The sequence below is a fragment of the Corapipo altera genome, unplaced genomic scaffold (genome assembly GCF_003945725.1).
Source record: "Corapipo altera isolate COAL_440 unplaced genomic scaffold, ASM394572v1 61411, whole genome shotgun sequence".
NCBI lineage: Eukaryota > Metazoa > Chordata > Aves > Passeriformes > Pipridae > Corapipo > Corapipo altera.
In genome coordinates, this window is record NW_020884875.1 from 16,088,849 (window position 1) to 16,100,851 (window position 12,003).

Here is a 12,003-nt window from a genome sequence, read left to right on the forward strand (position 1 = left end):
CAAGAGTTCTGTGTTTCCTATTATTAATTAGAGCAGTTGCTGTATTAAAAAAGTATATTGCTCCTCAACACTTTGAGGTTGAGATAACTTTTTTTAGATGATATTTATAGTAAAGTTGATAATAAGAGTCTGTGCTTCTGCATACTTCACAAAAACTTTTTGCTGTGTTGCCTTTTGGAACACTTACATAATTGAACCAACTTATAAATATTTTCATGGTATATTTTAAGAAAACGATGTGATAATCCTTGCCATTAAAAGTAATTTTAATAGTTCAAATTGGCAGTGGAATTTACTCCTAATAAATGTTCTGCTGAGCTCAGGTTTGGCTTTTTTCCCAAAGATGTGGATAGCAGTAACACGAGTATCTGTAAAATTTTGGCTACAGCTGTATGGTGTTTCGCCACCCTCCTTGTTGACTGTGAACTGCATGCAGAGAATTACAGGTGATGATAAACTTTCCTGCATAACTACTTGTTAGTTTTCTGTGGAAAACACAGGAAGAAAAGGGGGGCAAATTGAAGTTAAACGGCTCTAAATCATTAGACAGGAGAGAAAGTATTGCGAGTTTTTCTAGATGCAGTTTTGCTCATAATAGGGATAGTGGTTATAGATTACATGCGTTCAATGTTTGCAGAATGCAAAAATTAGTGAAAATATTCTGAAATTTGTCTGAAATTTACTGTAATTAGAGAATATCAGTACCCATCCCTTGACATGGGTAAAGTCATGGTTTTAGCTGCTACACTGAGTACAAAATTCCATTTTAATTATGTGAAAGAAGGCATAATTCTGTAATTTTATTTTAAATTAGATTCACCACCTTGAGTTCTGTTAGAAATAAGTCCTAGAGGAATCAAGCTGGGTAGGCAGTCAAGCAGTGTTACAACAAAGGAAGGTTCTAACATAGATTTGTGGCATTAAAGAGTGCCAAGGAGTGTGTTTTGTTTTGTTTTTAACTCTAAATAATTGAGAAATAACAAAAAATATATGATATTTAATAAAAGACTCTCCAAGGTACAGAATATAACCTGGGAAACATTGATGCTTTGAGAAGCTCAGTCTGTATTTGTTGATTTAGTTTTTCTGCTAAAGATTATATTTACAACTTGTCCTTTCTATATTTGAATTTATTGAATGTGTATTTATGACTGCAAATTATTGAGTATGTTTTGTGGATAATTCAAAGTGTCTTTGCATGCTAAATCTGAAGGTGTTACCTACAATGGCCAGAACCACTGTAAAGTAGTGCCCCCTTAGGGTGCAAATGAAGATTAGCTTAAATGAGTGATTCTCCTGGTCATGGAAGCAAACTCTTTATCTGATGGATGTATTTGCATTGATGCAGCATTTGTTCAAATAGCCCAAATATTTGAAATTTGCTAGCATTTGCTGTTTATGAACGTGACCAACAATGGTTAATGTTCTTCCTCCAAAACCACAGGGAAAAAAAGGGTCAAAATAAATAGAAGTGCCTAAGTAAACAGCTGTTGGTGCTCTTAAAAGACAATTACAGTCAATCAAGACACCAAGAGTCCTCTCGACCCCAGTTCCATGGAGACCTAAATACTACAGTGCTCAGGGCCAGCAAAAAGTGCTTACAGGTTTTGTGCCTGTGGTTTTTTCCTCTGGCTTAGTTTTTTCCTGCCTTAGTTAGGTTATCATGTGTCAGAGTCCAAGAACTGGGAGTCAGCACAAGGGAAGTGCTGGGAGCAAATGAACTCCCAAACTGAAGCCTGATGTTTCTGGAGATGTTCTGTTGTTCGAGTGAAATATGAATTATTGAATATTAATCTAATATCTTGTTTCCCTACCTGTCTATAGTTCGATTTCGTTTTGCAACCTAGACCTTTTTTATGGGGATATGCCACCTGGCTGACTTTCTTCCAAAGGATTTTCAAGTCACCTCTGTGATTGTTTCTTACAGATATCCAGTGTTGTTATACTGAAAATTCCTGCTTAGTTTTAGATTAGGAAGTAAATTGAAAGTGTTAGGAGAACAGGCAGTTGAAGAAAGCACAGTATCATCCTGAGGAGGGAGGAAAAGGGAGTGCTTTACAGCTGTCTACGTATGTTTACATTTGAATTAGAATTTGTGTAGATACAAAGATATTTTAATAAGAGGAGGCAAAAATCTTTACATTTAATATTTTCTGATCCTTCTGTAGAAGTCTTTTGGCACTGGTGTTGCAGGGTCTTGGAGTAGTTGTTACTACTAATCACTGAGATATGGTTAGCAGATTTTGCACTGAAACCTGACATTAGCAGGACTTCTAACAGTACATAATTCAGTATGGTAGGGTATGCGGCTTTCCAGAATTGAGTTTTAGGTTTCCAAAACAGTTACAAGTCATAGAAGGGCTTTTTAAACTTTCTGTTGCTTTTCTTGCTCTGTGAGTTTGATTATGATCTGTCTTGTAAGTCACATTTCTGGTTCATTTCTGACACTAAATGTTTATAATAACATTTGAAATGCTGTATTCCAAAAGATACACTTTCGTCTGGTCTACTGTGTTCAGCCAGAAAAACGTTCTGAGGTTTTACAAGTGGAATTAAGCCATTATGTGAGGACATACTCAGCTGCCAGACAGTCTGAGGGTAATGGAGTAGTCTTTTCTTTAAGCACGTCCTACATATGTGCTTTATTTTTTTCTTATGGGTTACAGTACTAGACTGATTTTTGTATGTGAATTGAAATAAAGTATCCTATCAATGATGAAAAAAATACTACTTATATTTTTCTTATTGCTTAGAATTCATAAAGTACAGAATCTAGGTCTGAGGAACTAAGTTGAATGTACTTTTTATTCTTTTTGTTTTTCAGAGGCCCAGAAGACACAATAAATGATTGTAAAATCCTTTTTATAGAGGAAATGTACAAGATTGAAAAGCCAGGAGCCTATCCATTGACATTTGGGGATGGAGATTTCAAAAGTATGCACATTTTTAAATTATTTGAATAGAAATACAAATTGAGTGATGTTTCTTTAAAAAAAAACCAGAAGTATTAGTACTCAGAGTTAGTAATAATAATTGTTTTGTGTTCAGGAAAGTAATAACATAGAGTCCTTTTTAGATTTCTGTTCTAAAAGTATAGCTACTGTAAGATGGCTCTATTACTTGCTATATTCAAAAACTGGTAACAGCTTACTGCTATCAGTCATAAGCAGTGAAAAAGGGAAACAGCTGATAATGTTCTAAACGAACAGTGCTAAATGTAGACTCATTTAAGTTCCTAGAGAGGTGTTCAGGTCACCAAATTGCTATTGCAATTGACATATCATTTCAACTTTTAATAAATTAAAAATGCCAAAGATAGAATCAGTCTGTAGTGATGCACTTTTACTCTGTCATTATCTCAGAATTTTTAAAAAAAGAAAAAAAAAAGGTAAGGAACTAAGGGACTTTGTGCCAAAGTTGCTTGTACCATGAACAAAAAAGGATAATTAATTTTTGTGTAAGTTAGCCCAGCATGATCTTCTAAAAAATGACCCATTCCAGACCTCCTTATCCTTCCCACAACCACAGGACGGTGTTAGTTGCAGTTTCTCTAAAAAGTAGCGTGACATTTTATCCTAAGCTTGAAAGCATATTAAAGTTAGGAGTGGTAAGTGTTTGTGATAGCAAGACTGAGAGACTGAACTGCAGGTATACTAGTAGGTAATAGATATTATTCTGTATTACACTCCTGACTCCAAGGCAATTTTCAGAACCTTTGTAGGTGGCTCTCAGTGTGCAAGAACTAGTTTGCATGTTTATTTGCTGCCATTTAAAAAAAATCACTCTTTTTCAGAGGAGCAAATACCATTCTCTGTGGTATTCTTAAAAGTAAAGATATCAATTTCATAACTATTAGTTTTTCATTATTTATGAATTACTGTACTCAGATTACTAAAAAAAGAAAGTGAACCTGTTTTACTATTCTGTTTTACTGTTTCTTAGTCACATTCAGAGATCTTTGCAATACCTTTAAGAATGTATTGATTTTAGAAATTGCAGTGTGAGAAAATTAAAAATCTACAAATACTGGTTTGCATTTGCATACTATTTATTTTGCAAGTCTAATTGTTTATGCAACATTTTAAATGGCATAAAAAATTATTACTATTCATTTGGTTCTTCCTTGCAGCTACTGTGTAACGAATTAATTTTTTTAATTCTGTGTTGTGGAAATGAGTGATTACTGTATTACTGACTACACATAATTGTCTACAATGGTGCCATTTGATCTGGCATGAGTATTTATTTGTCATACAATCATGTAGGTTGCAAAAGACCCTTAAGACCATTAAGTCCAACTGGTAACCCAGCACTGCCAAGTCCACACTAAACCGTGTCCCTGAGTGCCACATCTACATGTTTTTTGAACACTTCCAGGGACAGTAATTCCACCCCTTCCTTGGGCAGACTGCTCCAATGCTTGACCACCCTTTCGGTGAAGCGGTTTTCCTAATATCCATTCTAAAACTCCCCAGCATGACTTGAGGCCATTTCTGCTTGTCCTATTGACTGACCCACACCTCACTACAGCCTTCTTTCAGGTCGTTGTAGAGAGCAAGGTCTCAGGTTCCCTGAGCCTTTTTTTCTCTCCAGGCTAAACAACCCCAGCTCCATCAGCTGCTCCTCATAGTGCTTGTGCTCCAGACCCTTAACCAGCTTTGTTACCCTTCTCTGGACTCACTCAGCACCTCAATGTCCTTCTTGGAGTGAGGTGCCCAAAACTGAACACAGGATTTGAGGGGTGGCCTCACCAATCAGTGTACTTTTTACACTGATTGCCACATTTAGTTTCGAAGTCAAGATCTTCATTGTCACTTACAGCTCTTTCCCTCTGTTTTGACAACTGTTTCCTTATTTGTAACCTCTTTGCTTAAACTACTCGCACATTGACATCTATGTAGAGATTTGCACCACTTTGTATGTTTTATTTAATTTTGTTCCTGGTCTTAATTTTATTAATTTCAGGATATTGTTTATAAACTTTCATAGATAAATGCCACTCATAAATATAATATTTTAAAATGTAACCCTGAAGACTTAATTGATCTGGGAATTCAGCCTTATTTCTTGTTTCTGCTCTTCTTCCTGATGGCAACTTTCTCATCACACAAGTCCACTCATGTGATTCTGATTTTTTGGCCAGGTCAACTGTCTTGCCTTTGTTTGCATATGCACAGCATCAGCTGAGCTGTATGACATAACCACCAGTATACCCTTTCCCTCTGATCTGTCCTTATGACACCATTTGTACTGTGTATTGCAAAAAGTTTAAATATATGTACATATACACATGTACCTGTAAACCCACAACTCCATTCACTTATATACCATGGAAAGATGCAGATTTTTATTACAACAATGCAGCTGAAATTCAAATAAATTGTTTGCTTTAAATACTCTATGAGTTTGTTGTAAGCACAATCAGAAAATGCGCAGACTGTATTTTAGTCCATATTAAGCTACTGTCCATGCCCTCTCCAAAAAATAGAATGCCTACTGTGGAAATAATCTTCATCAGATAAGCAATGTAGGCTGACTATGCAGAAAAACTGTTATTCCTTCAGCATGACCACATATTAGTTAGGTTTTTTATGTGTAAAGTGATGTCAATGTACGTCTATGTCAATATACATTTAGCAGTTATAATTAAAAATAGTTATTTTCTAATTATTTAATGGAAATTAAGTTGTACAGCTGAGGAAAAGAGTAAGGCTAAACCTATCAGAAAATTATATCAGAAATATAGAAATCTAAGACGACACATACTTGTAAATACATTGCATTTATATGCAAAATGTACATAAGACCTAGATTCAAAAATATCAACATATATTACTTCCATTAGAATTCAAATTTGTGCTATGAACCTATGATAACTCCCAAGGAGAATCCCGGGAACTACAGGCCTACCATCCTGACCTCGGTGCTGGGGAAGGTCATAGAGCAGATCATCTTGAGTGCCTCCATGCAACATGTACAGGACAACGAGGGGATCAGGCCCAGGTCCTACTTGACCGATCTGATCTCCATCTATGACAGGCTGACTCACCTAGAGGATGAGGGAAAGGCTGTGAATGTTTCTACTGGACTTTAGTGAATGAAGCCTGTGATACCATTTCCCACATCATTCTCTTGGAGAAACTGGCTGCTCAGGGCTTGTATGGGTAAAAAACCAGCTGGATGGCTGGGTCCAGAGAGTGATGGGGAATGGAGTTACATCCAGCTGGCAGCTGGTCACCAATGGTGTTTCCTAGGGCTCAGCACTGGGCCAGTTGTATTCAATATCTTTACTGATTATCTGGATGAGGTAATTGAGTGCACCTGCAGCAAGTTTGCAGACACACCAAGTTGGGTGGGTATATTGATCTGCTGGAGGATAGGAAAGCTCTGCAAAGGGTTCCGAACACACTGGATCAATGGACTGAGGCCAATAGTATGAAGTTCAACAAGGCCAGGTGTCAGATCCTGCCCTTGGGTCACAACAACGCTGGGCAGCACTACAGGTTTGGGGCAGAGTGGCTGGAAAGCTTCCCTGAGGAAAAGGACCTGGGGGTACTGGTTGACAATGGCTGAACATGAGCCAGCAATGTGCCCAGGGGGCCAAAAAAACCAATGGCATCCTGGTCTATATCAGAAATGGTGTGTCCAGTGGGACCAAGGGAAGTGATTGTCCTCCTGTACTTGGCACTGGTGAGGCCACATCTCAAGTACTGTGTTAGTATCTGGGCTCCTCACTGCAAGAAAAGCATTGGGCCCTGGAGCATGTCCAGAGAAGGCCAACAAAGCTGGCGAAGAGTCTGGAGCAAAAGTCCTGTGAGGAGTGGCTGAGGGAGCTGGGATTGTTTAGTGTGGAGAAAAGGGAGCTTGGAGGACCTGAGAGACCTTATCACTCTCTACAACTACCTGAAAGGAGGTGGTAGTGAGATGGAGGTCAGTCTCTTCTCCCAGATAACAAGGGACAAGGAAGCAGGAAGTGGTCTTAATTTGCACCAGGGGTGGTTTAGATTAGATATTAGGAAAAATTCTCCATGGAAAGGTTTGTAAAGTGTTGGATCAGGCTGCCCATGGAAGTGGTAGTCTCACCATCCCTGGTGGTGTTCTAAAGATGTGAATATGGCATTGGGTTTAATGCTGAACATGATGTGGTGCTAGGTTGACATTTAGACTTGATGATTTTAAAGGTCTTTTCCAACTTTGTTGGTTCTATGATTCTATGATGAATTACACTGCTCAGGTTGGTGTAATCTACAACCTCGTTGAGGGTACCCTCAATCCCACTATGTATGTCTCTGAGGAATGTATAAAATAATATTGCACCAGTGTGGACCCTTGAAGAACACAGCTTCTTACTAGTTTACACTTTTACATTGAGCCATTGGATATGGACCATGCAGTCTTTGGATGTAGCCATCCTTATCCATCTAAGAGTTCGTTCATCAAACTCATCTCTCTTCAGTTTATCAGCAAGAATATAAGAAAGATATAAAGCTCTTAGAGACTGTCCAAAGGAGGGCCCTGAAGATGGTGAAGGGCCTTGAGGTGAAGCCGTTTGAGGAGCACCTGAGGTCACTTGGTCTGTTCAACCTGGAGAAGAGGAGACTGAGGGGAGACCTCATTGCAGTCTATAACTTCCTTCTGAGGGGAGGAAGAGGAGTAGACACTGATTTCTTCTGTGGCATGGTGACCAGTGACAGGACCCGAGGGAATGGCCTGCAGTTGTGTCAGGGAAGTTTTGAGTTGGATATTAGGAATGGTTCTGCACCCAGAGGGTGGTTGGGCGCTGGAACAGGCTCTCCAAAGTGGTCACAGCACCAAACCTGACAGTCCCAGAAGCGTGTGGACAATGCTCTCAGGCACATGGTGTGATGGACTCTCCTGTGTAGGGCCAGCAGCTGGACTTCATTCATCCTTGTGGTTTCCTTCTAGATATTCTAGAATTCTATAATTTTATGTTAAGAATGTTATGAGGAACCAAATCAAAGGCCTTGCAGACAGGTAAATGACATCTGTAGTTCTTCCATTGCCACTGGATTCTGTCCATTGTAGAGGGCCACTGTACCAGTCAGGCACTATTTGCCCTTGGTGAAGCTGTGTTGGTTGTCTTTAATCACCTCCTGTCTTACACATACTTTGACATGTCTTCTAGGAGTCTCTGTTCTAGGATCTTAATAGACACTGAAGTGAGGCTGACTGGTCAGTAATTCCCAGGGTCCTGCTTTTACTCTTTTCTAAAAAGGGTGAAATATTCCTTTTCTTCCAGTCACTGGGGACTTACCCTGACTGTCATGGCTTTTCAGATATGATGGAGAGTGGCTTAGCAACTACATTAAGTAATTCTTTAGGTCTCATGGTCTTGTGTACATTTAGGTTTCTCAGGTGATCTTGAACCTTATCTGCTCTTACATTCAGAGGGACTTAATTCCCCAGTTCCTTTCTTGAGGTTCATGGTCTTGAGAGATGTTAGAATAGTGATTACTAGTGAACACTGAGGCAAAAATATTGCAGCATACCTCAGACTTCTTCATACCAGTTGTCACTACTTCTGTCTCATTTTGGGGAACAGAGAGGGGATTTTCTTTTCTTTAGTCTTCCTTTTTGACAAACATGCCTGTAGAAGCCATTCTTATTATTCTTTGCATCCACTGCCAAATTCAGCTCTAACTGTAACTTAGCTTTCCCAATCCTGTCCCTACAAAACCAGGCAGTGTCTTTATATTCTTCCCAGGATACATGTCCCTGGTTCCATTGCCTGTGCTTTTCCTTCTTATGTTTCAGTTTGGCCAGGAGGTCCTTACCAAGGCTGGTCTTCTGCCTTCCTTGTCTGAATACTCACAGATGGGAATTGAGAGCTCTTGAGCTCTAAGAAAAGTGTCCTTAAAGATCTGCCTGTTCTATTCTGCTCCTTCTTCTGAGGGCAGTTTCCCAGGGAGTCCAGTCCACTAATTCCTTAAATAACTAAAAGTTCAGGCTCCTAAAATTCAGGGTACTGACTTTAATCGTTGTTTGGCCTGTACCCCTCGAGATGGTGAATTCCACCAGGGCGTGATCACTTCAGCCCAGGCTGCCATCGATCTTGACCTCTCCAGTTAGTTAATCTGTGACAGTAAGCGACAAGTGCAGTAACACTTCACCTCTGTCACCTGGCTCTGTGTCACCTGGGTTAAGAAACTATCCTTGATGCTCTCCAAGACTCTCCTGGACTGCTTATATCTTGCCAAGCTGGTTTTCCAGCAGATGTCAGGGTGACTGAAGTCCCTGAGGTGGATCAGAACGTGCTGGAGTGATGCTTCCTGCAGTTTAAGTAAGAAGGTTTTGTCAACAGGCTCCTCTCAGTGGGGTGGCCAGTAATAAACACAAACCATGAGGTTTCCTTTGTTGGCTTGCCCTCTTATTTTCAGCCACAAGGTCTTGTTGTTTTTCAAAGACAGGCCTGTGCAATCAGTCCATAGAGGGCAAATCGCCTGTCCCTCCTTCCTTGCCTGTCCCTTCTGAACAGTTTATAGCTACCATTTGGAGTGCTGCAGTTGTGTGTTTTCTCCCACAACTTTCAGTGACTGTGATTAGATTATAGGTCTCCAGCTGCACAGTCACTTCCAGTTCCTTTTGATTGTTACCCATGCTACATGTGTTGGTGTATAGACATTTCAGTTGAGCTATCAACTGTGTAAACTTTTTAGAGGAAAAGCTCTAGTTCCTTTGAGGCATTTCACAGGGTGTTTCCCTATAGGTTTTTGATACATCAGCAGCCCTGACTCTTCTTTGTTAATCAAAACTCCATCCCCTTCCCTCTAGGTCTAGTTGGTTCCATCTTTGAAGATAAGTGTTCTTCAAGGTCCTCCAGAAAGACTGCAGATACAGCACAACACTTGGCATTCTAGTCCCCCTTTCTTATAAGGCTTTCAGTCTGGAGTTTCTCTCCACAGAGATTTTTACACTGATACCTTATGACCACATGGATCAATTTTTCTGTAAATTTCACTCAGTTGGGAAGGCATATTTTTCTTCTGTAGGAAAGGGGCTTGGATTTCTGCAAACCTCTAGTCATTAATTTTTTTCTCAATACACTTAGAACATTAAAGTATCCGGAATTCCTCTGGATACATCGGGGATCCACCTCATCTTTCTATTCAAGAATCAACTCCTAAAATAAATATTTACTTTGATTGCTTATGTTGTCCAAGCAAACTAACTTACAAGGAACTGATAAGCTGTACAGCTTCAAAAGGCAGCAAAGCTCCATCTGTAGGGAGAATGTGCAGTAGCATGTTAGGAACAGGAGGAAATAAAGATAAGCAGATGATAAGTCATTTTCTTTGTCACTTGTTTGTACAAGCAGAAGAAATCTCAGTAGCCTAGATAGTTAAAAAGTTAGAAAAAAAGGCCTTTTCAAGAGGGTAGTGTTCATGTTCAGGAATAGTTTTTCCAGTAGATACAGTAATGCACTTTTCTGAGATACATGGCGTTTGACATTTCTTTGTTTTTGACAGGAAAGAGTGGCCCAGAATGCAAGCACTGTAGGGCTGATCCAGATAAGGAGTGCCGGTTTTGTTCGTGTTACTTGTGTGGTGGCAAACAGGATGCTCACATGCAACTCCTGTGTGATGAATGTAATATGGCTTATCATATATACTGCCTGAACCCTCCCTTAAGCAAGATACCAGAGGATGAGGACTGGTAAATATACAAGGATGATTTACTTATCTATAATGACATTCTGTACATGGTACCTTCTTGTTATTTACGCCTCATGAGAGACAATACTGAAGGCATTTTTAAATTCTGTGGTGTTTTCATCCACCTGCTTAATCTAAGGCTTTGTCTTCTGTCAAGAAAATTCTTTTATATCATTCACAAGGGATTAGTAGTAAGCTTTAATGACCATTAGAATTTCAAAACTGATATGTTCATTATGATTATTATGTTCTTCTGTGACATTACCTAGTCTGATTGTATTTATCAGCAGTTGTTGTTCCTCAGCATTTTTTTTCAAGCTTCACTGCTTGAGCAATTCTCTCATGCTCACCCCTCTCTTTCCCTTCATTCTCTGTACCTGTTGCTGCCCCTGCGCTCTTCGTTGCCTCTACTACTTTCATTTTTCATGCTATGGAAGGATCACCACCTTGCTGCTCTTAATTTCTTATGTCCCTGATTCTGCATGCAGGAAAACAAGTTAACTGGCATTGTTAAGTCTTAACTGTATTTTGAAGTGAATCTGCATGGGCCCATTAGCAGCCCCCTAGGCTATCTTGGGCTTTGTACTAATTTTTTGTCTGTATTGGCTGTCTGCAATATACACTGTTCATATTTATCACCTGCCTGTGACTTACATGAGATGCCAATCCTTTATAAATGAGTAATAAATAGTAATTTATTCTAAAAGTTTTCCATTACATAGACTTCATTAAATGTCTAAGATGTCTATGGATACATTACATGGAATCTGTTTGGACCTTGTGATGTAAAAATCTGTATATGTCCTTTGGAAGTTTCTAACATTCTCTGTGAATTAATAACTCAATCTCCTACACCCTAGTGGATTCTGTAGTGCCTGTGGTCAGTGGTCAGTGCCTGATGGCATGGGTGTTTTCTAGGGCATTTTTTTTCTGAACTACTTTTGTATTTATGTCAATGTATGACTTAGTGCGTGCTTGAGACCTTTAACACTGCTAGGTGTTTCTCAGTGTGTACATTTGTCCACAGGGACACTGTTGTTGGAAGTTGATTGTTTTCCATGAAACTTCTGCACTGGAGAGAGTTGTATTTACTGTTTTTGGAGGAACTACTGGCTTGAAACACTATCTAAAAATATTTTCAGTGTCTACCAGAAATACGTATGGGCCATTGGAACTAAAAATAGCATTTATTTGAGTATTGTCTATGTGCCTTCCACTTCTTGCATATACAAAATGATTACAGTGTTAATTTGGCACAAGTGGTTTATTACTGACTGCAGTCCATAAGCAGTATTCAATTGCACCTGCCCTTTGAATATAACATCAGAAG

The 12,003-nt window shown here is 39.2% G+C and overlaps 1 protein-coding gene across 3 annotated transcripts in view; it reads left to right on the forward strand.

Moving 5' to 3' along the window:
* Positions 1–12,003, forward strand: part of UHRF2 (ubiquitin like with PHD and ring finger domains 2) — a 79,201-nt gene that overhangs the window by 45,443 nt on the left and 21,755 nt on the right. For all 3 annotated transcript variants that reach the window (XM_027635040.1, XM_027635037.1, XM_027635038.1), the window contains exons 5-6: positions 2,825–2,934; positions 10,488–10,674. In XM_027635040.1, the coding sequence (XP_027490841.1) occupies positions 2,825–2,934; positions 10,488–10,674 (297 nt within the window). The remainder of the gene's footprint in view (positions 1–2,824; positions 2,935–10,487; positions 10,675–12,003) is intronic.